Consider the following 25,258-nt stretch of genomic DNA (forward strand, 5'->3'; position numbering starts at 1 on the left):
AGAGCTGTTGGAAGGAGTGCGAGTCCCTGCTCTCTGAAGTGGTGCACATGTGCGCATATGGAGATCGCCATGGGAAGGGTGGCAGACCCCATGGAGACCCTAGTCCAGCAGAACACAGGTGCACACAGAGCTGCACTCCATCGCGGAAGCCACGGGCGAGTTCCTGCAGTGGCAATGTAAGGGGGAAACAGGGCACCTCGATGTCCCTCCAGGTGCTCCTTCCCCTCAGAGTCAGGCTGGGTCCCTCAGGCACCCGAAGGGAGGAAGAGAGATAGCTGGGCACCCTTGGTTAACCACTCAGGAAATGCAGAGGCTGTCCTCTCCCACCAAGCCCCCTTAACCTGTGACCCCTCTCAACCTCATCCTCTGTCACCACAGAGGGAGCAGCTGGCCCACAGGAGGGCAGCTAAAGCAAGCTGGGGTCCTCAAGGCCTCAGCTCTCTAGAGGATACACGCCGGAGTCATTAGAGGTAACAGGGCCAACAATTACATAGGCTGTCCCCACCCCTGCTGTGGATGCCAGGGCAGAACCTAGAAGAGTGGTGGGCTGAGAAAAGTTAAGAAATTCTGATCACAACTAGTTACACAGGTGAACACGTTGTCACTTTATAATCTGAAAATATATTCACTTTTACTGAAAAATGTGTAATGCTGTCTTTCAGCTTCATCGACAAGCTTCATGAGTCCTCCCCTTGCAGTTCAGTTGCACACAGCCGGACAACTTGCAATTCTGGAGGGAGAAGTGTCTGTGTGGCAGGGCCTTTCTGAGCCTCGTGCAAGCACTCTCCCATGCATGTGGAGCCTTCATCCATCACACAATCTCAATGTCCCGAGCATTTTCAATGCTGCCTGCTGGGGTTCTTATTCAGTTGTCCATCTGAGCTGACCTGCATCTCCACCCACCCACTGACTGCACTCTCATGCAGCACCTGCGCTCGGCCATCACGAGGCTCTGCTCACTTTTGATTTGACAAATATGGTCATGGTAAAGTTCTTGATTAGCTCCTCCCATCCTTTCTGCTCCCCTAGTTATCTATGTCCCTTCCCCATCACTGTGGACCCCCCCCTGGCATCACCCTTCATCTCCCCACCGTCACCTACCAGCCCAATCACTTTTCTTTCCAGGATGTCCAGGTGAATGTGCACGTTCCCTATCTCCTGGAGAACCCTATCCCTATCCACATTGACCTCCCCAACCACTTCCTTCCCATTTTCACGGTCCGTGTCTAGCTTCAGTGTCCCCACCAACCACCCTCTCTGCCCCTTCTACCGTTACAGACGCACCCTCACCCTCCCACCCGACTGGCTCTCTGCCCCCTTTCGCACTCACCATTCCCTCCTGCCACGCCCACCCTCAGATCACTCCCCAGGAGGCATTGACTCCACAGACCCCTCCCTTGCAGGTCCACCCTTACTCCCTCCTCTCCCCCCCTGAAACACCTTCCCTTCTCAGAATCCCTTCCTCCTACCCCCAGGCACCTTCCTCCTCTGCCAGACGTCTTCCCCCCCAAACTCCCTCCCTTACAACTATCTCCCCACTTGCAGCATTCTCTCCCATTTCACCCTCCTCTCCCCAGACACCTTCTACCCCTGTCCCAACCTCATTCCACCCCCCATCGACACCTTTGTTTCTCCCCCCCACCCCCAAATTCACCCCGACAAATTGCTCCCCCCACCCACCCTATCCTCACCCCCTCCCCCACCGGTACACCTTCCACTCCCACCTAAACCTTCCTCTTCCCCCACTTCGCCAATCGTCCTTAGCAGCCCACGGCCAAGGCCATGATGTTCAGCGGCAAGCCCAAAGCATCAACAGAGTCTTCCCACCTTCTGAGAGCTGCTTCGCGGTGGAGCCATGTGCATGAGGATCCACCCAGCATGCAATGCACGTGTTCTTCCAGGGAATGATAGCTGTAGGGCTCCAGCATCATCATCTCCTTAGATGTCCCCGATCTGAGCAAGGTCCTAAAGGTAAGTCCAGACTTCCGCACGTCATTCTGCCCAGATATGTTCTGGGTTGGCGTGTTTTCCTGCCACAGTAACGGTAAATCATGCGTGGGAGGAACAATTCCAGTCAGAACTTAATTTGCATCCCTTTAGTGGAATGCAAATCATGTTCACGTTGGCTTCCAACAGGATTCGCGGTCCAGGTGATCCCACTGTGATTTCACTAGCGTGAGACTGATTTCCACCCCTTATGTCGAATTCTTCCCCCGCCCACCATGATGCCCGCCGCCAAGGGTGATTCTGCCCTTTGTTTCAGGAGGATAAAGGAGGATGAAGAATTTGACGGTTTTTAAAATATTTTGATTGTGATTAAAAGATCTGCTTGTAGAATTATTAACTCAATAGCATGTCACATTGATTTAATTTGAATTATTGGTGTTATGTTTTTTTTTCCACATTTCAAAATGGCGACCACCTACACCAACACCAGTAGATCACATTTGCTGATGATACAAAGAAAGCTGTCAGCAGGATACAGTCTGCAAAAGGATATAGATAAGAGCATAAAAAACAAAGAAGGTGTCATCAACAGTCAAGCAGCACTTACAAATCAATAACCTGCTCACTGATGCTCAGTTTGGGTTCTGCCAAGGCCACTCTGCTCCCAACCTCATAACAGACTTGGTTCAAACATGGACAAAAGAGTTCCAATGGCAAGATAAGAATGACTGCCCTTGACATCAAGGCAGCATTTGACTGAGTGTGGCATCAAGGGGACCTGGCAAAATTTAAGTCAATGGGAATCGGGAGAAAACTCCACTGGTTGACACCATACCTAGGACAAAGAAAGATGGTTACGGTTGTTGGAGGCCTCATCTTAAGGTCAGAGGGGGAGGCTTTCATTGCTGGTTGCAAATTTTAATATTTGAAAATTTGACATGGGGTTGCTCAAAAGACCTTCTTCAAGTACAGATTCTAATGATACAGAGCCAGCAAAGGAACAGCTCATGTCTGATCAGTTTACTGGATTTCTTTTTTTTTTGACTTCATTGGATGTCATGCATCTAGATTTCAAAAATGCAGTTCACCTTATTTAACATTACCATCTATTACATGGGCAACCACTTTGTCAAAGTATTAGGTTGGTTTAATTCATGGTTTATGAAAGGAAGACATCAAATGCTGGTGCTGCCAAAACTGTCCCACAGTGATCAGCGTTCAAACCTCTCTGGTTTATAGTTTTTATGCATGACTTAAGAGCAATGTTTGAATTTGTGATTTAAGCCAACTGGGTATTGTATTATCTGCTAAACCAAAGACATCACGCCATCAAAAACGGAAGATACTGCTGGTCTCCTTGACTTTGCTGATTTTGAAATGCATGCTGTCACAGAGGCGTATGACAGAAGTTCTACACAATCTAGTAGTTTAGCTTAAAACTGTAGGGATTCAAATAAAATCTTAACAACAGGCAAGGCAATGACTGAAAGGTACAGAACAGACATTTAATAGAGGAGATACATTGGCACAGGAGAACGTAGTGAGTGTGGCATGCCCATCCAGAGCTCCATGCTGGGGCCACTACTGTTCCGAATTATCAATAATGTAGATTCCGAAACCGATTGGAAATTAGTCAAATTTTCCGATATCAAACTAGAGTGGAGGATATACCCACTTCAATCTTTGTGCACCTTACATGCAACGTCTGCCAGTCTGCAAAAATAGACAGCAACTGTAGGAGAACTATGGCCATCTTGGTTTTAAACGTATTATTGCAAGTTAGAATAACCATAAGGTTTAGTGCCTTGCTATCTTGATCCCCATTTCAACAAAATGTTTTGACAGTACAATTACCTGACAAGGTTTATTTAGCATGCTATACCAATATAAGTGTACTGTAGATTGTTCTGGATAGTTTCAAAATGTAATATCTCAAAAGCCCACATAAATGGTTACAGAAGTTTTGATCATAGTAGATACATTCTTAAAGGTGAATAAAAGCTCACACCTCTATTTTTTCAGGATTCACCATGTATAAGTTCCATATGTCCTCTTTCGGAGAATCCTGGTGCAGAAATGTGTTGAGTGTTCTAAGGCTGAACAAACACAACGCAATCAAGGTAGTGAACCTACAAAAGATAACCACAACTAATTAAATGCATATCTGTATTAACAAAGACTCTCTGGATATTTTTCAATATGCTAATAGTGAGCTAGATAGATTGATGTATTTACCTCGAAGAATTTCAAGGCATACTTCAAGAATCATGAAATTGCAAGCTTTATATCCAAAATAATAAGGAAATGAGTCATATATGGGACCTAATTAATGGGAGAAGTGAATATACTTCATCATAAAAACAGATTTACCCTGTCAAAGGGGAATAGTAGTGCCACACTCACTACATTGAGTCAGAAGTTCTTCAGTTCAAGTTTGAGGCTTGAGTATGTAATTTAGGATTACACCTCTGCCATGCCAAGTATTACAACTGCAGCTGATTTTAATGCTGAGCAAGCCAGATCTCAGATTGAAATCCGTCTCAGCTGATAATATTTTTTTTCTGTATTGTAAAAATGAGGAGGGAAAGCTACTGAACACAAAAGCACAGGACTCCAGTGATTACTTTTAAAATTTAAAGAGTTAAAATGTTTATTAAAAGTAAAGGAAAAAGAACACAATCACACAAGATTAAAAAATGCATAGTTGGAAAAACATCTTACAAAATAACCCCCAAAATGCTTTATCAAAGGTACACAATAAAACTATCTTTTTGGCAACAGCCCTTATAGATTCTTAACCACAAAATCCAGGAAATATTACCCAAACCAATAAACTGCTTTCGCTTTAAACAGAAGTACAACCCACGATTTCCCAGAACAAATCCACACTGATGTGGGTTTTCCAAAGGGAGGTTTAAAACAAACTGTTTCTCAGGATAAATATTCTCCTGGCCCAAAACGGAGTTGCTTTCTTCAAATAAAAGATTTTCACAACTTTTCAGCACACTCCAAAACACCGGAGTTGGCCTTCAATGGGATTGCCCCCACAGCAGCTGCTACATCTGAAGCGATAAAAGCAAAAAACTGCAGATGCTGGAAATGCAAAACAAAAACAGAAACAGAAATACCTGTAAAAACTCAGCAGGTCTGGCAGCATCGGCAGAGGAGAGCACAGTTGACGTTTCAAGTCCTTATGACCCTGACTGAAGGGTCATGAGGACTCAAAACGTCAACTGTGCTCTCCTCCGCCGATGCTGCCAGACCTGCTGAGTTTTTACAGGTATTTCTGTTTCTGTTTTTGTTATGCTACATCTGAAACTCTGTTCTCCGAAACGTCAGAGTTGGCTTTCAATAGGACTACCCCCACAACATCTGCTACATCTGAAACTCTGTTCTCCAAAACGCCAGAGTTGGCTTTCAATGGGACTACCCCCACAGCAGCAGCTACATCTGACACTCCATTTTCATGTTCCTATTTTACCTCTATTTCAAGTCAATAAAATTTAAAATGCCTGCCCATTTACTCACAAATCTCCTGTAAAACGCAAATGTTCTTTTATACCTTTGAGACTGCTTTGAAATGCAACAGCTACAAATCCGTTTCAAAACTTATCCCCAAATGCTAATTTCAGATCTACCATTTCTTGAAGTTAACACCCACCTCATTACAACATGCAAGAATTTACCTTTAGTCTTTCAACTCTTAGATTCTACAGACAATCTGGCTCCAACAACCTCACCTTCGATCAAACCTGGACAGACACAACTAACCCTTACCTACACAGAATATATACATAAGCGTAGAAATATAAAAATATACACACATCACACAAGTGAGTACTGCACTTTTGGAGATACTGACTTTCAGGTGAGACGTTAAAACTGAAATCCTGCCTGTCCTTTCAGAGAGGCACTAAAGTCTCATCACATTAGTTGAAGAGCGGTAGAGATTTTCCATCGTCTTGGTCAGCATTTCTCCCTCAATCAACATAAGTGAAACAGATTATCTGGTCACGTATTTCATCATCATCTGTGGGGCATTGCGGCATACTACTTGGCTGCCCTATTTGTTTACATTACAGCAGTAATTACACTGTGAAGTGCTTTTGTAGAGGGAATGAAAGGTGCTATATCATGCAACTTTTTTCTTCAAGAAATTTAGTGCATAAACAGGTCAGATGATCTTCCTATTCCACTGCTAAGAATTCTCAATCTGAGCACGGTGCAGGTTTTTTTTCTTCTGCTTATTCTGCTGGTTTGAAAATCAGTTCTTAAGCAGCTTTATTTGACTTGCAAACAACCGATTTTCTTGTTTTAAGGCTCAGACTTTGCTGAAAGTAGAAGCATTTTTCACATGAACCACATCGTTATTTGCTTTAGTTGACCAAAACTAACTCAGAAAATTCTTATGGTTCATTCCCAATGTTATTTATTTTGTGGGTACTTGTGGTTTCACTGCTTAAAAATTCTGTGTATTTCATCTAAAATCTAGATACGAGTCTGTAACAGGTACATAGGTTAGTCCAGCTGGGAGATTGTGAAGATTGGCTTCAGCTGAAATTTCTTCTCCATCTCCAAATAATGGAGAGAACAATTTTCAAATGAAATGAAAAAAAAGAGTTCTTCTGAGTTTTGATGAAGATTGCTTCTAGGTCAGTCATATAGACAATAAGGCCCCAAAGTGCACTGTTAACAAACTCCAAACAGGAAGGCAGTAATTCAGCCAGTAAGCAACCTCAACACCTCTGGACAAAGGAATGAAAAATAAGCTGGGCCCCTAACCTTGATTTTTTTTCAGTTGATCCCTGCTTGAAAATGCATAATGGGTCAGCCTTGACAATGGCCTTCATAATAAAGTTCATTGTTCAATATGGCCAATAGAGTGGTCTAGATCTCCAAGCAAGTCTGCCAGAAATACATCATCTGCAAAAAAGAATTGCTGCAATGTTTTCAAAAATGTCTGCAACAGACATTTGGGCCAGAGTTTCCACTTGTGTGCTCGCTAGCTACTAACTTCTCCTTCATTCATATTACTATCCAACACACCATTGATAAAGACAGTGATTAGACTCTCCCAAGCTAACTTGCCCAACATCAAGGTGCTAATCACGCAAACCAGCTCAGCTAGGCAGGACATGTTATTTGTATGCCTGACACCAGACACCCAGGGCAATTGCTCTACTCAGAACACAATCGCAGCAGGAGGCTCCCAGCAGGACAGCAGAAATGTTTTAGGGATGACTTCAAAGCATCTCTGAAAAGGTCAAATATACCCGCTGACTCCTGGAAGAGACTGGCTTGTGACCGACCAAAACGGAGAAGGTTCATTTGGGAAGACACTGAACACATCAAGAGACTTTGTTGGGAACATGCGGAGGCTAAGTCAAGGCATCGGAGGGAGTGCACAAACCTCCAAACAACCCATCTACCCAAACCTTCAGGCACCACCTACCCTACATGTGGCAGAGCCTGCAGATCACCCACTGGACTTATCAGCCATCTCAGAACCCATGGAACCAGTGTGGAAGCAAGTCGTCCTCGACCCCAGGGAGCTGCTTAAGAGAAGAGCAAAAGAATAGGATGTACAACCTAGTCACACTTCTGTTCGGAGAGACAGGCTCGGTAAATCCATTGCCTCGTGCAGATTAGGGAGCTTGAGTAGGCATCATGGATAAAATGCAAGATTTTAAGTATTCCTATAGCGTTCAATTTTCTACTGGGGGGTAAGGCATTCATTCAAATCCCATGTTAAAAGTGCGGTTCTGGAGATGTTGAATGGTCTCCAATCCTATACCTGCAGGATCATATTGCTACCTCTTGCAGATTAATGCTATTTTACAATGTCCTACCAGGAGTTACTTCCCCAAAAGAAATTCTGTTTGATTAAGCAGAAATAAGGTAATCCAAATTTATTAAGTGATAGACATATGACCAAGCATTACTCCTCTATGACCCTATTAGGTATGTTTCATCTTACTTCCAAACCTAATGCTTCTCTTATGTATGCCTCTGTTATCATTCTGAAGATGGTAGTCACAATGTGCCTCTGCCTACAGTTGGTGCAAATCATTTGAGAGTATAGACTGAATGATTCCCTCAGAAAGCAGAGTTATCTGTCTCTTGTTTACCATATCAAGTGCTACATACCCCTGCAGGGTTGCAAGCCATCTGTATGAACTCAACAGCTGTAATATCAAAAAAAGATTAACTGGTCATTTATCTCATTAGCACTTTGTGAATTCTTCACTGAACAAATTGATTGCAGTGTCAAAAGTAGTTAGCTAGCGGAGAAGTGCTTTAGAACATCTTGAGAACATGAGTCATAGAATGATACAACACAAGAGGCCGCCATTGAATCCATCATGCCTGTGCCAGCATTTGAAGGAGTGTCCATTTAGGCCCATTCCCTGTTCATTCCCCAGAATACTGCAAATTTCTCCTTGTCACGTACTTACCCAATTCCCTTTTGAGGCTGAATCTGTTTCCATCACCCTTTCGGAAAGTACATTCCAGATCTTTGTTAACTGCCTAAAAAATGTTTCCACGTCACTGCTGCCAAGGAAGCTTTTTGCCACTAGAAACAGTTCTCCTCATTTACTATCAAAACTGTCATTTTGATTACTGATTCCAAATCCCCCCTTAACCTTTCCTGCTCGAAGGAGTACAATCGCAGATTCTCCAATCTGACCCAATGCTTTCAAGCTTTAATACCAGAACTATGAAAAGTACCTTAAACAACTTTTCAGCAATTGCACCAGGCAAGCAGTTAATCACTTCAGACTTTTGACAATCTACAATTCCTATGCATTCAAGTATTTCAAGTATTGGGATTGGGTGCACTAATCTGTCCATAGGTAAACAGAACAGCAACATTTCTGCCCCAATATCAATAGCCTTTTGTAACAATTCTGTAACTTTACAATATTTTTATGTATTTGTGCCTCTTGTGATAGAGGAGGCTAGTCAACTTTAAGAACATAAGAACTAGGAGCAGGAGTAGGCAATTCAGCCTCTCCTCGAGCCTGCCCCACCATTCATTACGATCATGGCTGATCTCATTTCGGCCTCAACTCCAATTTCCCGCCCTCTCCCCATAACCTTTCAACCCATTACTAATTAAAAAACTGTCTATCTCCTCCTTAAATTTATTCAGCGCCCTGGCATCCACTGCATTCTGAGGTAGTGACTTCCACAGATTCACGACTCATTGAGAAAAGTAATTCCTCCTCATCTCTGATTTAAATCTACCACCCCTTAGCCTAAATCTATGGCCTCTCGTTCTAGAATGCCCCACAAGGAGAAACATCCACTCCACGTCTACTTTGTCTATTCCCCTTTAGCATCTTATATACCTCAATTAGATCTCCTCTCATCCTTCTAACCTCTAACGAGCATAGGCCTAAACTGCTCAATGTCTCCTCATAAGACAAGTCCCGCATCTCTAGAATCAATCTAGTGAACCTCCTTTGAACCGCCTCCAATGCAACTACATCCTTCCTCAAGGGAACCAAAACCGTGCACAGTGCTCCAGGTGCGGTCTCACCAATGCCTTGTACAGTTGCAACAACAATCCCCTAGTTTTATACCCTACTCCTTTAGCAATAAATGCCAAAATTCCATTTGCAATCCTTATTACCTGCTGTACTTGCATACTAGCTTTCAGCGATTCATGCACAAGGACACCCAGATCCCTCTGCACTGAAGCATTCTGAAGTTTCTCTCCATTTAAATAATAAGTCGCCTTTTTATTCTTCCGACCAAAATGGATAACTTCACATTTATCCACGTGAAACTCAATTTGCCAAATTTTGGCCCATTCACCTAACCTGTCCATGTCCATTTGTAAATTTCTTAGTTTCTTCATTGCAACTTACTTTCCCACCTATTTTGGTGTCATCTGCAAATTTAGCTATTGTACCTGCTATCCCTGAATCCAAGTCATTAATATAGATTGTAAATAGTTGGGCCCAAGGACCGAACCCTGTGGCAACCCACTAGTTACAGCTTGCCATCCAGAAAAAGACCCACTTATCCCGGCTCTCTGCTTTCTTTTGGTTAGCCAATCCTATATCCAAGCTAATATATTACCCCAACTCCGTGTGATCTTATCTTGTGTATTAATCTTTTGTGCGGCACCTAATCAAAGGCCTTCTGGAAGTCCAGATATACTACATCTACAGGATCCCCGTTATCCACTTTGTTTGTCACATCTTCAAAGAACCCCGGCAAATTAGTCAAACACGATTTATTCTTCATAAAACCATGCTGACTCTGATGGATTGCATTTTGACTTTCCAACTGTCCCATTACTACTTCCTTAATAATGGATTCCAACAGTATCCCAACGACACACATTAAACTAACTAGTCTATAGTTTCCTACTTTCTGTCTACCCCCCCTTTTTAAATAAGGGCATGATATTAGCATTTTTCCAATCCACTGGAACTTTTCCAGAATCCAGGGAATTTTGGAATATTATAGCCAATGCATCCACTTTCTCCGCTACCACTTCCTTTAAGGCCCTGGGATGTAGGCCATCGGGTCCTGGGGACTTGTCACCCTTTAATCCCAATAGTTTGCTATTTCTCTAGTGACGGTGATTGGTCTAAGTTCCTCCTTCTCTATATCCTCTGCACTACCTATTACTATTGGGGTGGTATTAGTGTCCTCCGCTGTGAAAACTGAGGCAAAATATTGATTAAGCATCTCTGCCATTTCCGTGTTCCTCACTTAAACTCCCCAGTCTCGTCCCCCAAGGACCAACATTCACTCTAGCTACTCTCTTTCCTTTTATATATTTGTAGAAGCTTTTGCTCTCAGTTTTTACATTTTGTGCTAGTTTTCTTTCATAATTTACCTTTGCTCTTTTTATTATTTTTTAAGTAACCCTTTGATGATCTTTAAAAGTTTCCCAATCTTCCAGCCTGCCAGACCTTAGCAATTTGGTATGGCTTAGTTTTTGCCTTTAAGTTATCTTTAACTTCCTTGCTTAGCCATGGATGCTTTTTCCCCCTCTTACCATCTTTCTTCCTCACTGGGATATATTTTACTTGGGAGGAAATGAATATCTCCTTAAATATCTGCCACTGTTCATCAACTGTCCTACCTTGTAGTCTTCCTGCCCAGTCCACTAGGGCCAAATCTGCCCTCATACCTATGTAGTTACCTTTGTTTAACTCCAGAACACTAGTGTGGGACTCAAGTTTCTCGTTCTCAAACTGAACTTTAAATTCCATCATGCCATGATCACTCTTCCCTACAGTGAAATCCAACAGTGTGAGATTTTTTTTTCTCTTAATTAAGATTACCTATTCAACTTATGCCAATAGTTGATGCACTGAGGTCCCCCGGCATCTCCTGCACAGGTGCTGGATCTAGCCTCAATTCTGCCATTAAAGCTCTGGAACCAGACTATAAAACTTCAAGGCGTAATCCCATAAAAATTCCACACATTTCCTCAGAGTCCACTAAATAACAATAAGTGCAATACTTCCTCAAATCTGAAATATCTTAATATGTTCCTTAATTGGGCCCCGAGGAACAAACTTGCAAACAAAAAACTCTTTTCAAACAAAACTCAAATAAAATTTGTTCTTTTTCCAAAAAAGTTACTTTCATTAAAAAAATTTCTGCTAACAATTCTAGGTTTTAACGGTGTTGTTAAATTTTATTGCCAAATATACATCTTACTTTAGAGCTCCTTTGAAGATAAGCTTAGTTTTCCTCATGTTTCCAGTCATTGGCAGTCCTGTTCTTACAGGAAATTATAGGGAGAGCAATATTTCGGTGGTCCAAGAGGAGTTCAAACACAGGCAGCTGCAAAGAAAAATAATTCATTATGAGGCACAAGGCAAACTGAGTTTTGTTTTGTTTTTCCACAACTTGTTCTTTGTAACAAACTTCAAGATCTGGAATAAATTTCAACATCTGGAATCCGGGTTGGCAAAATTCCTGACCGTATCAATTAACTTAAATGCTTGCAGTCACAGCCAACATGGCTACAAACATTAGTCAATCTATATAACTTAGAGTTCTATCATATTTCGTCAGAATAAAAAGCAAAATAGTATCATTGCATTGAAGCAAAGATATTGGAGCAAATCGGAATATAAAGTATTTAAATAATTTTCATTGGAGCTAGTGATCTATTAAAATTTCAGTAAACGTGAAACTTATTGAAGTTAATTTATATTGTCTGCAACAAAATAGTACATTTCTAGTAAGCTTCATATTTTCTGAGAATGTCACCTTCTACTGTTAATGTTGTGACTTTTTCTCCCCGAAGAAAGCTCAAATTTAAAAAACTTGCATTAAGTTAATCTAAAAGATCAAGCACCAAAATGCTTAAGTGAGAAAAACAAGAGTACGGTGTAGGAAATTCATCATGCAAATTGCTATGGACAAATGCAAAATGCCTCTGGTAATGAAGAACAAGTTATTTTTAAGTCGCACTCGCTTCTCATTTCCCAAATATTGCGGAATTGCTGTGGCCTGCAAGTTCTTAGTGCTACAGTGAAGCTAAATATTAACGTCATTAAGCCTGTTACTGCTGAAATAAAAGTTCAAGACTAAAGGGCACCATATTCTGTCAGACTCCTTCCAGTCTTGTTCTAGGATCCACTGGCAGCACTGGCCAATTTGCTGTCTACATATGCATCACGGTCACAGTTGCGAGGGCCAAAAAATCACTTTCCCCACTGACCAGCAGTAGCACAACAGGGCAACTCAATTTATAAATCTGCTCGTTTCACGAGTCCAGGGCATCATTGTGACACTGGAAGCCTAGCGCTGCTTTGCTAAGGTGTGATGCGCCACCAGCCACTTCCTGTGTGGTCCGCATGGCATTCTATCAGAAAAAGGATGCATGTGGGAGCATCCCCAGCATACTATCCTGATGCCACAAAGCCCAGCCAGCTGATGAAAAGCCTGGATACCAAATTGGACCATTTAAAGGTACAGCATTAGTTTTCACACATATGCTGACGACACCTCCTCTACTTCACCGTCGGCTCTCTTGACACCTCCATTATGCTAAATTATCAGACTGGTTATTGAGCATCTAGTACTGGAAGAGCAGAAATTTCCTCCAATTAAATATTGGGAAGACTAAAGCCAATGTCTTCAATCCTCACTCCAAAGTCTTTTCCTTCGCTACCCACTCCATCCCTCCTCCAGTCTGAGATTAAGCCAGCCTGTTCACAAACTTGGTGTCACATTTGATCCTGAGATGAGTTTCCGACCTCATAATTGTGCCATCACTAAGACTTACCATTTCCAACTCTAATATCAACCAGCTTTGCTCCTGAGTTCACTCACTGATGCTTTCATTACCTTTATTCCAATGCACTCTGGACTGTTCTTGTGCAGTTTATCCTACATAAATTGGAGGTCATTCAAACTCTGCTGCCCATGTCTTAACTCAAAGCAAGCACTGTTCTTCTATCACCCTGTTGAACTACATGAGCACAGGGGTGATAGAGGAACAGTATTTGCTGCACTTTAAGACATGGATATCTCATGTGGCTTGGTGTCATACTTTGTTTTATAATGCACTGTGAAGTGCATTGGGATGTTTCATTACCTTAAGACGCTACATAATAATCGGTTTTGCTGCAAACATCAGGCCTCTTCATTAGTGCTGTGCTGTTGCTATCTTTCCCTTTTCTTTCTGCCTTCTGCAAAAGCACAGTTTCTCCTGCCCACCCCCAGTTTTTTTCTTATTCAATGGCATCACTGGCTAGGCCAGCATTCATTGCCCTTGTTCAGAGGACATTTAAGAGTCAACCACATTGCTGCGGGTCTGGAGTCACATGTAGGCCTGATAGGACAACAGATTTCCTTCCCCAAAGGACTTTAGTGAACCAAATGAGTTCTTACAACAAGTGGCAATGGTTTCATGGCAATCATCAGACTTTTAATTCCAGATTTTTATTTATTTATTTTACCTGCCGTGGTGGGATTCAAACCCAGGTCCCCAGAGCATTACCCTGGATTTCTGGAATACTAGTCCAGTGACAATACCACTATACCACTGCCTTCCCTTAACGCCTCCATTACCACATCCATCACCCTGAAGCCTCTCTCTGCCCTTGTGCTCCATTTTTCATCTCTTAAATTCCAGTAATATTATTTATTGTTGTTTATCTTTAAGAGGGACGGCCTGCCTTTAAGAGGAGCAGGCTAGCAGCATCATGTGATCTCAGAACAACACTGAACGATTCACTGTTTACCACAGAGGCAGTTAGTAGCGCCAGAGCAGAATGTCAGAATGTCTCAGGTAAATGAGGTGAGAGAGAGCTTTGCAGGCTGCCCACGTCCAAGGAAGCCGGCACAGACAGGTCATAAGTCACAATCCCCGTTCCCAAAAAATACAGGGCAAACTCATTTTTAGTCCTCAAAGTCCAACAAAACCAACATACAACCAACAGCACAAGATAAAACTGAGGAACACTTGCATTCCTGGAATTCTCACAAAGCTTCCAGCTTAAGGGCTTTTTCATGCCAATCTCATTCAAAGAGAAAGGAAGAGCAGAAGCATGGTTACTTCCCACATCAATAGCCTGACACCCACGCAGTGAACAGAGTGGAAGAACATCAAAAGTTCTTGCTGCCATCAGCATTAATTGAACATAGTGGTGGGTGGGCCGGGGAACGGACCTCCTCCTACGCTTTCAAAGTGAAATTTTTCAAGCGTCATTTATTAGTCTTGCATTTTTTTTAAAATGCTCATTCAAAATTGGGTACAGTGCATTCATTGTATGCAAGACAAAACGATGATCAGCTTGACTTGGTACATTGCTTTCTTTTGTGCTCAGTTCCAGACCTACTTTTAAGTGATTCTGCTGAAGAAAGAGTGTCTTGACGGCTGCAGGGTTCTTCTACTGTGATTCTGATGGCCTTGGAACTCCTTGAGCCATGAATTGCACAAGGTCAGCCACATCTGGTACTGCCTACTTTTACCACATTCTCCCTGCATCACATATTTCTGAAAGATGGTTATCAGAGCCAATAACAGGTTTAATTGTGTCCTTGACTTTTGACAATATGGCTGAAACCATGCTTCCTTACTAAAAACTGCAGGAGTGCAGGACATTTAAAGCAGGTTCTGCTAGACTTTTGTGAAACATTGTTCGGCATCACCGGGAATATTGCATTCAGTTCTTGTCGCCAGAGTTTAGGAAGCTTGTTAAGATCTGGGAGAAGATGCAGAGGAGATTTACCAGAACGAAACCAAGGATGAGAAACTTCATATAAAAGCAAAATACTGCAGGTGCTGGAAATCTGATACAAAAACAGAAAATGCTGGAAAAACTCAGCGGGTTGAGCAGCATCTGTAGAAAGAGAAACAGAGTTAATGTTTCGAGTCCGTATGACAAAGGGTCTGAAGAAGGGTCATACAGACTCAAAACATTAACTCTGTTTCTCTTTCTACAGATGCTGCTCAACCCGCTGAGTTTTTCCAGCATTTTCTGTTTTAGTTTGAGAAACTTCAGTTATGTGGAGAAGCTAGAATTCTTCTCTTTAGAGCAGAGAACTTTAAGAGAGATTTAACAAGTGTTCAAAATTACAAGGACAAATTTATCTGTTTCTACTGGCAGATTCACTGGTTACCAGAGCACACAAAGGAACAAGAGGAAGAACATAGAAAATAGGAGCCGAGAAGGCCACTTGGTCTTTCAAGCCTGCTCTGGAATTCATGATCGTGCCTGACCATCTACCTCAGAACCACAATCCCCTATTCCCTTAATGCCTAAAAATCTATTGACCTCTGTCCTGAATATATTCAACGATGAAGCATCCACAGCTCTCTGTGGTAGAAAATTCCAAAGATTTACAACTTTTTGAATGATAAGATGAGAAGAATTTTTCAAGCAGCGAGCTGTGCTGCAAGATTCTACAGTTAGTATTTATCTGTTACTCTAGCCTTCATGACACTACTTCAGCTATTTATGAAGACTAACGCTGCTTTGATTTCATTGGCTAATCTACTGTGTGGATGTCAAAACAGACCTTTTAGCTTGTATGATGAAAATGGTAAAATTGTGTGTGGAGCAGCTTTCTTTGCAATCCTTAAAATACCAAAGTAACCTCCAGCTATCTTCTCAACAGGACACCAGCAGTAATTAAAATCTTGAAGCGACCAGCAACTGCTAGAAAGCTACGAGTTCATTCCTTGGGTCTGAGGCTGCTACAAATTATTGGTAATATTACAGTACAAATATTTAATGCAAAAAATAAACAAACCATTTTATCATTCCTACGATAACATTAGCAATAGTAATTTCGAAGCTCAAAGTGATGCTGGGTCAATACATTTCCCATACTATACTTGTAAAGTTACAAATGCAATACTACAAAGATTCAAATGGAAAAAAAGCAAACTGACATTGATCAGGTCAGCATATGGGGGTCAGTTCATCTGTTCCAATTCTATGTTTATTTGTCTGTCACAATAATGCTACAAACTTTACCTGCTGGCCTGTTTCTATGTTGTATATTCTGTGCGACTTCAAATCTGAATTCAAAGATTATCTGAATAATCCAATCTAAAGAGACTGAACAAAGTAGATAGTATATATTTCATCAAATTCCAAGCATCTCATTAATAACTCAAGATACTGATACCATAGCTAGGAACATAGCTGGGGAAGGCAGTGGCATAGTGGTATTGTCACTGGACTGGTATTCCAGAAACCCAGTTTAATGCTCTGGGTTTGAATCCCACCACAGCAGATGGTGAAATTTGAATCCAATAAAAATCTGGAATTAAAAGTCTGATGATGACCATTGCCGATTAATGTAAAAATCCATCTGGTTCACTAATGTCCTTTAGGGAAGGAAATCTGCCATCCTTAACTGGTCTGGCCTACATGTGACTCCAGACCCACAGCAACGTGGTTGACCTCTGAACAAGGGCAATTAGGGGTGGGCAATAAATGCTGACCTAGCCAGTGACACCCACATCCCATGAACGAATAAAAAAAAAACTTCTAAACCTCAGCAATTTTTTTGCCATCAGGGTGACCATATTATTTTATGCAAATGGCTCATACCTTTTTCAAAGTATTTCTGTCACATGCAAGGAGCACCTAATTTCCTTTGGCATCAGTTTTAAATGGTTTGGCTGCCACCCATGTTAAATCTTAAAGGGTCAGAAAAGGCTATGTAGTCGATAGCAGGTGAACCCACATGTTGGGGAACTTTTTTTTTTAAAATTGACATTTTATTTTAATTACTGACAGAACAGACTGCGTTTTTCAGCCTGCATGATGGAAGCCCAACCCACCTGGAAACAGTGTGGAGCTTGACAATGCCAGGCACCTGCTCATTTTATCAAAAATTGGCACAACTTGAGTAGACAATTTAAGCCACATGTTTAATGATTTCAAAAAGTAAAATAAAGAAGAATTGTGTTCCAACAGGAGCTTTCACGATAAACACACCATCACCTTCTTGCTGGGCCAACTGCAGACTTACTATCGACACAATTAACCTATCCAAACAGAAAGTCTTTAGACTGAGGCAAGTCAAGAGAACTTGTAATATTTAGAACATATGAACTGATGTTCTGCTCCCATTTTGCAAGAAGTTTAAAGCTGCTCATTTAGCAACTGGGTCAATTTTACACACTTAAAATGAAAATACTAGTGGCAGAACATTATTCTGTGAATACTGCTTCACTGCTCATCTTCTAGGTAAGGACTTTCACTCTGTACAATATCAAAGTAAAGTCACTTTTCATAATATACACGGTTAAAGGACAAAAAATATTTCAAATAACAGATCCACAGGGATCTATGCAGATTTCCCCAAATGTCTGTGAATTATACAATGGAAGACAAGTATCTATTTATCATAAAAGCAAAATACTGCGGATGCTGGAAATCTGAAACAAAAACAAAAATAGCTGGAAAAACTCAGCAGGTCTGTAAGCATCTGCGGAGGGGAACAGGGCAAACAAGGCTCTTTTGCCTTGTTCCTCTCCGCAGATGCTGTCAGACCTGCTGAGTTTTTCCAGCTATTTTTGTTCTTGTTTCAGATTTCCAGCATCCGCAGTATTTTGCTTTTATCTTAGTGTTTAATTGACTGCCACTTCTCTTCCAGGAATGCCTACCTTGGAGAAGTACTGCTCTTCTCTCCGACAGGATTTCCGTTTGTCTCTTTTGCCCTGTTCCTCTCCGCAGATGCTGTCAGACCTGCTGAGTTTTTCCAACTATTTTTGTTTCTATTTATCATAACCCAATTTCCTGAGGAAGTTATGCAACCAATGCATAACAAACAAATTATTTAATCAAATTAACTAAATTACAACCACATAACACAATGTGGTAATTAAGATGCAACAACTTCTTATTCACTATAGTTACTGTGTTTTGGCCAATCGGTAATCTGGTCTAGTTAAGTCTGACCTCTTGTTGCCATAGGCACATATTGCATTATAATCTTTAGTAACAGTCTGGGTTGACAAGTAATTTTAAGCCAAGAAAGTGGGTTCTCAGATAGAGCCTCAAGAAACTAAACAACTGTGCCATTTCTAGCATTTCCAGGGCCAGACTTATTGTACAACACATTTAACCTTTCTGTACTCCATCTTGATCTGAGCAATCAGATTTCTACAATTGCATCTATTTCTCACTTTTTAAAAATTCAGTAATCAAAACTGGAACGCCTAGTTAATGTACTGGAAAACAATGAGTTACAGTTCTCATTAAGACTGACCACTTTGGGTCCAAACGGTCAAACTTTTCTTTCAGGTCCTATCATATTGCAAGCCAGAGCCACCTCTTTCTCTGCTACCTGTTGTTCGATACTCTTTACAGTATTTAAATACTCTCAAAAGTCCAAAGCCTGCCCATCCTCCCCAAATATTCAGAAGGCCAGTAATTCCTTCCAGCAGTCCCAACAGAGCATTGTCAAGTACTATGTTATCCACTTTTGGAGTTAGGATTCATCATGCTAAATAGTCTCAGTAGTATACCTGAGCCTTCAAATACAGGCCAGGGCATGATGCTGCCCTAGACAACCAGGCACCTGTTTCCTAACATTTAAAATGTGTTACATCAAGAATAATATCTTAAATATGTCAAATGTGCATGGGATATAAGCATATAAGTTGACGAAAACTATTTCCCTTTCATTCTTGCTTCTAGCTAATGTGACATTAAACAAAAGCCCTTATATTAATAGAGGGGCTGGATGGAGGAGGAGTCTGGTAGGTGAGAACCAGGACCTTAAATCACTAAGAAAAAGGCAAAATACTGCAGATGTTGGGAATCTGAAACAAAAGCAGAAAATTCTGGAAAAACTCAGCAGGTCTGACAGCATCAGTGGAGATTGGCACTATGTGCCAACAGCCAGGCAGACAGACAGAGAGGCGATGGTAGCAGGGAGGAGGAATTTAGTGGCAACAGGATTTGTCCCTGACAGTCAGAGGGGGAGGAGGATGGCTCCAAATACGAATGTGATTCGGAGCTGGGGGTTAGGCACATTCGGTTAAAGGCCAGGTTTGGGGAAGCTGAAGGTCTCTGTGTGATGCCAGGTTAGAGTGCTTATGTTCCTGGCTCATTAGTATCTTAAAGACAAGCACATTCTGTAAACATTACCTGGTCTCATCAGCCCTGTCAGCTCCTCCAGCAACGTATGTGCTGCCAGCAGACAGGCAGTCCAGACTCCTCATGGTGAAGTAAGAAGTACCTTGCAGCGCTAATAGCATTAGCAGTTGGTAACTTTTTAATCTTGAGCAGGCCCCCACCTGTTCTAGCAAGGACCTTGTCCATGGTCTGAATCGGTGCTGTAAATATTATGGCAGCCAGAAATGCAGTGTGTTGGGGTTGGATTGAAAAATTCCGATATTAAAAATGCACCCCCCCCCCCACCCCACACACACACACACACACACACACACACTCCCACATGCCAATAAAACCGTATTCTGTCCATTGAGGTGGGGGAGGCCAAGGCTGAGGTTCATGTCTCAGGACAATTCAACATTTTTGATACCACACCAAGAAAGTGCAGTAGAGAATTAACTTAAAACTGATGTAAAATTTACCAACTTATTACATTTAATGGTCGTCTTTTTTCAGCAAGATCCATCCATCTGGTTATAATTCTTCACAGCTTCCATGTTAAGCAAAGTAAGATGCAACAAGCAGAAATAGAATTGCCATGAAGTTGTAACTGGGTTTGGGAAACAAGAAACAATGTCCAACTCAGTCAAGCAGGACTACCCCCTCTCCATTTGTTTTATGCCATTTTTCATCCATGATCTCCTGAAGGTTCATTACTCAGTTTCACAGATGCTGAGCATCCAATATAATAGCCAAAGTGGTCAATCTTATGTGTGAGCTTCAGTGCGCAATTTTACAACTTCAGGTATCATTGACAAACCTAACTGCAAGCCCTGATTGAATTCTAATCAACTTTCCCCTCACTAGCTCAAGGGCACTGAGGTTACTTGCAATGCTCTAGCCACATTAGTGGTTGAGGTCAGGTAATTCATCATGTACCAGGGATGAAACCTGGTACTTTCTTTCCTGAGGCTGAACCAATTCCTGCCTCATTGGTCTACTCTTAATATCAGCAAAATTATGGAACGGATCGTCGATAATGCTATCAAGTTGCACTTAGTCAGCAATAATCTGCTCACTGATGTCAGTTTGGGTTTCACTCAGCTCCTGGCATCATTACAGTTTTTGTCCAAACAAGGACAAAAAAGCTGAACTACAGAGACGAGGTGAGAGTGACTGCCCTTGACATCAAGGCAGCATTTGACAGAGTGTGGTGTCAAGGAGCCCAAGCAAAACTGGAGTCAATGGGAATCGGGGAAAACTCTCCATTAGTTGGAGTCATACAGAGTACAAAGGAAGACGGTTGTGTTTGTTGGAGGTCAATCATCTCCGTTTCAGGACATCACTGCAGGAGTTCCTCAGGGTAGTGACCTAGGCCCAACCATCTTCAGTTACATCATCAATGGCCTTCCTTCCATCATAAGGTCAGAAGTGGAGATGTTTGCTGATGATTGCACAATGTTCATCACCATTCATGACTCCTCAGACACCGAAGCAGTCCATGTCCATCTGCAGCAAGGCCTGGACAACATTTAGGCTTGGGCTGATGCGTGTCTTGTCACAATCCTGCCACACAAGTACCAGGCAATGACCATCTCCAACAAGAGAGTCCCCAGCAATCTCCCCTTGACATTCAATGGCATTACCATCACTGAATCCCCCGCTATCAACATCCTGGGGGGTTACCACTGACCAGAAACTGAACTGGGCTAGCCATATAAATACTGTGGCTACAAGAGCAGGTCAGAGGCTAGGAATCCTGCGGCGAGAACTCATCCTCTGACTCCAAAAGCCTGTCCACCATCTATAAGACACAAGTCAGGAGTATGATGGAATACTCTCCGCTCGCCTGGATGAGTGTAGCTCCAACTCAAGAAGCTTAATACCATTCAGGACTAAGCAGCCAGCTTGATTGGCACCACAGCCACAAACATTCACTCCCTCCACCACCGACACAGTGACTGCAGTGCAGTAAGTGTACCATCTGCAAGATGCACTGCAGGAATTCACCAAGCCTCCTCAGACTACATTGTCCAAACCTACAACCATTACCATCTAGAAGGACAAGGGCAGCAGACACATGGGAACACCACCACCTGGAAGTTCCCGTCCCGTCCAAGTCCTGACTTGGAAATATATCACCGTTCCTTCACTGCCGCTGAGTCAAAATCCTGGCACTCCCTCCCTAATAACACTGTGGGTGTAGCTACACCACATGGACTGCAGCAGTCTAAGAAGGCAGCTCACCACCACCTTCTCAAGGGCAATTAGGAGTGGGCAATAAATGCTGGCCTAGCCAGCGACTCCACATCCCATGAGCAAATAATTTTAAAAAATCTACATAATGCACTGCAGCAACTTACCAAGGCTGCTTCAACAGCATCTTCCAAACTGGAAGGACAAAGGCAGGAGATGCATGGGTACACCACCAACTAATGTCCTTTAGGGAGGGAAATCTGCCACACTTACCTGGTCTGGCCTACATGTGATTCCAGACCTACAGCAATGTGGTTGACTCTTAACTGCCCTCTGAACAAGGGCAATTAGGGATGGGCAATAAATGCTGGCCTAGCCAGCAATTCCCACATCCCATGAACGAATTTTAAAAAACCTGCAAGTTCTCCTCAAATACACACACCATCCTCGATTGGAACTATGTCATCTTTCCTTTACCGTCACTGGGTCAAAATCCCAAAACTCCCTTCCGAACAGCACAGTGGGTTTACCTGCACCACACGGGCAGCAGTGGCTCATGATGGTGGATCATCATCACCTTCTCAAGGGCACTTAGGGATGGGAATAATGCTGGTCCAGCTAGCAACACCCACATCCCATGAAAGAATATTAAAAAAACTACTCACTGCAAGCTACAGGATCAGACATTTTTGATTGGTAATTAAAACATAATAATTGGGACCAAATTTGGTACCACGCTCTCCAACCTTACACCCTCAAGGCACACGCCCTCTAAAACAACACGCTTTTTTGCCACTATCAAAAATATCCAAATGTACAAGAGCAATGTTTCAATATACTGACACCCAAATATTCAGATACCAGCTAGCAAAATTCCACGAGATAGTAAAGTCAAAAACTTGTTTCAATTAGGAGCATAGGGTGTGAAGCAGAAGGCCCTTCGCACCTGCTCCACCATTCAATCAGGTTATGGCTAAATGGGTTGTAGTCTCAACTGTACTTTGCCATCTGCCCCAAGTCACAATGAGTTTTGACAATTCAGTGTCAATTCCATCAGCTAATATGAATGAGAAGAACTGGGCATCCAGAATACCTGGAATATCCATCAAAAATAATAAGTCACACGGTGATCTTGAAATTCCCAACTGTACTGGTGAAAGGATTCCACATACATAATACCTCAATTCATTTCTCAAAAAAAGCTTCACACCATGAATTAATTTCAAAGTACAGCAGACCAAATGCAGCAGCCATTTCAACAAAGCAAGATCCCACAAGAGTAACCAGCTGTCTTCTGTTTTGTCTTCGAGTGTAGCTTAATATCATTTTTTGATCATTGTGGAAAGAACAGTTCTTCACAACCTTCCACACAACCTTCACACCTCAATATTCTGTCTGTGGGATCAACACAATGAGTTAACAATTTGCATTTATATAGCGCCATTAACAATGAAACGGCCCAAGGTAATTCACAGGAGCATGACAAAACAAAGTATGACACCAAGCCACATAAGGAGATATTAAGTCTGATAGCCAAAGGCTTGGTCAAAGAGGTATGTTTTAAGAAGTGTCCTAAAGGAGGCAAGTGAGGGAGAGAGGCGAAAGGAAGGGACTACAAAGCTAGGGGTCTTGGCAACTGAAGGCATAGCCACCAAAGCAGCGGTTAAAATTGGGGGTGTACACAAGGGCAGAATTAGAGCGGCGCAGATATTTCAGAGTGCTGTGGGTTTGGAGGAAATTACAGAGATAGGGAGGGGCAAGACCATGGTAGGATTTGAAACAAGGATGACAATTTTAAAATCAAGATACTGCTTGTCCGAAGGCAATGTAGGTCAGTGTGCTCAAGGGTAAAAAGGAATGGGACTTGCTGAGACATGGGCAGCAGAGTTTTGGATGACCTCAAGTTTATGGATGTAGAATAAGAACATAAGAACTAGGAGCAGGAGTAGGCAATTCAGCCCCTTGAGCCTGCCCCGCCATTCAATACGATCATGGCTGATCTCATTTCGGCCTCAACTCTGATTTCCCGCCCTCTCCCCATAACCTTTCAACTCATTACTAATTTAAAATCTGCCTATCTCCTCCTTAAATTTATTCAGCGTGCCAGCATCCACTGCACTCTTGAGGTAGTGAATTCCACAGATTCACGACCCTTTGAGAAAAGTAATTCCTCCTCATCTGATTTAAATCTACCACCCCTTAGCCTAAAACTATGGCCTCTCATTCTAGAATGCCCCACAAGGAGAAACATCCGCTCCACATCAAATTTGTCTAACCCCTTTAGCATCTTATATACCTCAATTAGATCTCCTCTCATCCTTCTAAACTCTAGCCGGTATAGGCCTAAACTGCTCAATGTCTCCTCATAAGACAGGTCCCACATCTCTGGAATCAATCTCGTGAACCTCCTTTGAACCGCCTCCAATGCAACTACATCCTTCCTCAAGTAAGGGAACCAAAACTGTGCACAGTACTCTAGGTGCGGTCTCACCAATGCCTTGTACAGTTGCAACAACAATTCCCTAGTTTTATACTCTATTCCTTTAGCAATAAATGCCAAAATTCCATTTGCCTTCCTTATTACCTGCTGTACTTGCATACTAGCTTTCAGCGATTCATGCACGAGGACACCCAGATCCCTCTGCACTGAAGCATTCTGAAGTTTCTCTCCATTTAAATAATAAGTCACCTCTTTATTCTTCTGACCAAAATGGATAACCTCACATTTATCCACGTTAAACTCCATCTGCCAAATTTTGGCCCATTCACCTAACTTGTCCATATCCATTTGTAAATTTCTTAGTTTCTTCATTGCAACTTACTTTCCCACCTATTTTGGTGTCACCTGAAAATTTAGCTATAGTACCTTCTGTCCCCGAATCCAAGTCATTAACATAGATTGTAAATAGTTGGAGCCCAAGGATCGAACCTGCGGTACCCCACTAGTTTCAGCTTGCCATCCAGAAAAAGACCCATTTATCCCGCTCTCTGCTTTCTGTTGGTTAGCCAATCCTATATCCAAGCTAATATATTACCCCAACTCCGTATGATCTTATCTTGTGTATTAATCTTTTGTGCAGCACCTTATCAAAGGCCTTCTGGAAGTCCAGATATACTACATCTACAGGATCCCCATTAGCCACTTTGCTTGTCACATCTTCAAAAGAATTCTAGCAAATTAGTCAAACACTATTTACTCTTCATAAAACCATGCTGACTCTGATGGATTGCATTTTGACTTTCCAAATGTCCCATTACTACTTCCTTAAATGGATTCCAACAATTTCCCAACGACAGACGTTAAACTAACTGGTCTATAGTTTCCTACTTTCTGCCTACCCCCCTTTTTGAATAAGGGCTTAATATTAGCATTGTTCCAATCCACTGGAACCTTTCCAGCATCCAGGGAATTTTGGAATATTATAGCCAATGCATCCACTATCTCCGCTGCCACTTCCTTTAAGGCTCTGGAATGGAGGCCATCAGGTCCTGGGGATTAGTCATCCTTTAATCCCAATAGTTTCCTCAGTACTTTTTCTCTAGTG

At 42.1% G+C, this 25,258-nt stretch overlaps 1 protein-coding gene across 4 annotated transcripts in view; it reads right to left on the minus strand.

The window, feature by feature from the left end:
* The window catches only part of st3gal5 (ST3 beta-galactoside alpha-2,3-sialyltransferase 5), a 113,224-nt gene that overhangs the window by 42,404 nt on the left and 45,562 nt on the right, over nucleotides 1-25,258 (minus strand). For 2 of the 4 annotated variants that reach the window (XM_078553801.1, XM_078553791.1), the window contains exons 2-3: nucleotides 11,638-11,763; nucleotides 3,956-4,076 (exon numbers count right to left, since the gene is read on the minus strand). In XM_078553801.1, coding sequence (XP_078409927.1) covers nucleotides 3,956-4,076; nucleotides 11,638-11,687 — 171 coding nt within the window. In that variant the 5' untranslated portion in view covers nucleotides 11,688-11,763. Of the gene's footprint in view, nucleotides 1-3,955; nucleotides 4,077-11,637; nucleotides 11,764-25,258 lie in introns of those variants that run through there. The other 2 variants (XM_078553809.1, XM_078553818.1) reach the window with 2 other exon arrangements.

Source organism: Cetorhinus maximus, chromosome 1, assembly GCF_964194155.1.
Source record: "Cetorhinus maximus chromosome 1, sCetMax3.hap1.1, whole genome shotgun sequence".
Classification (NCBI taxonomy): domain Eukaryota; kingdom Metazoa; phylum Chordata; class Chondrichthyes; order Lamniformes; family Cetorhinidae; genus Cetorhinus; species Cetorhinus maximus.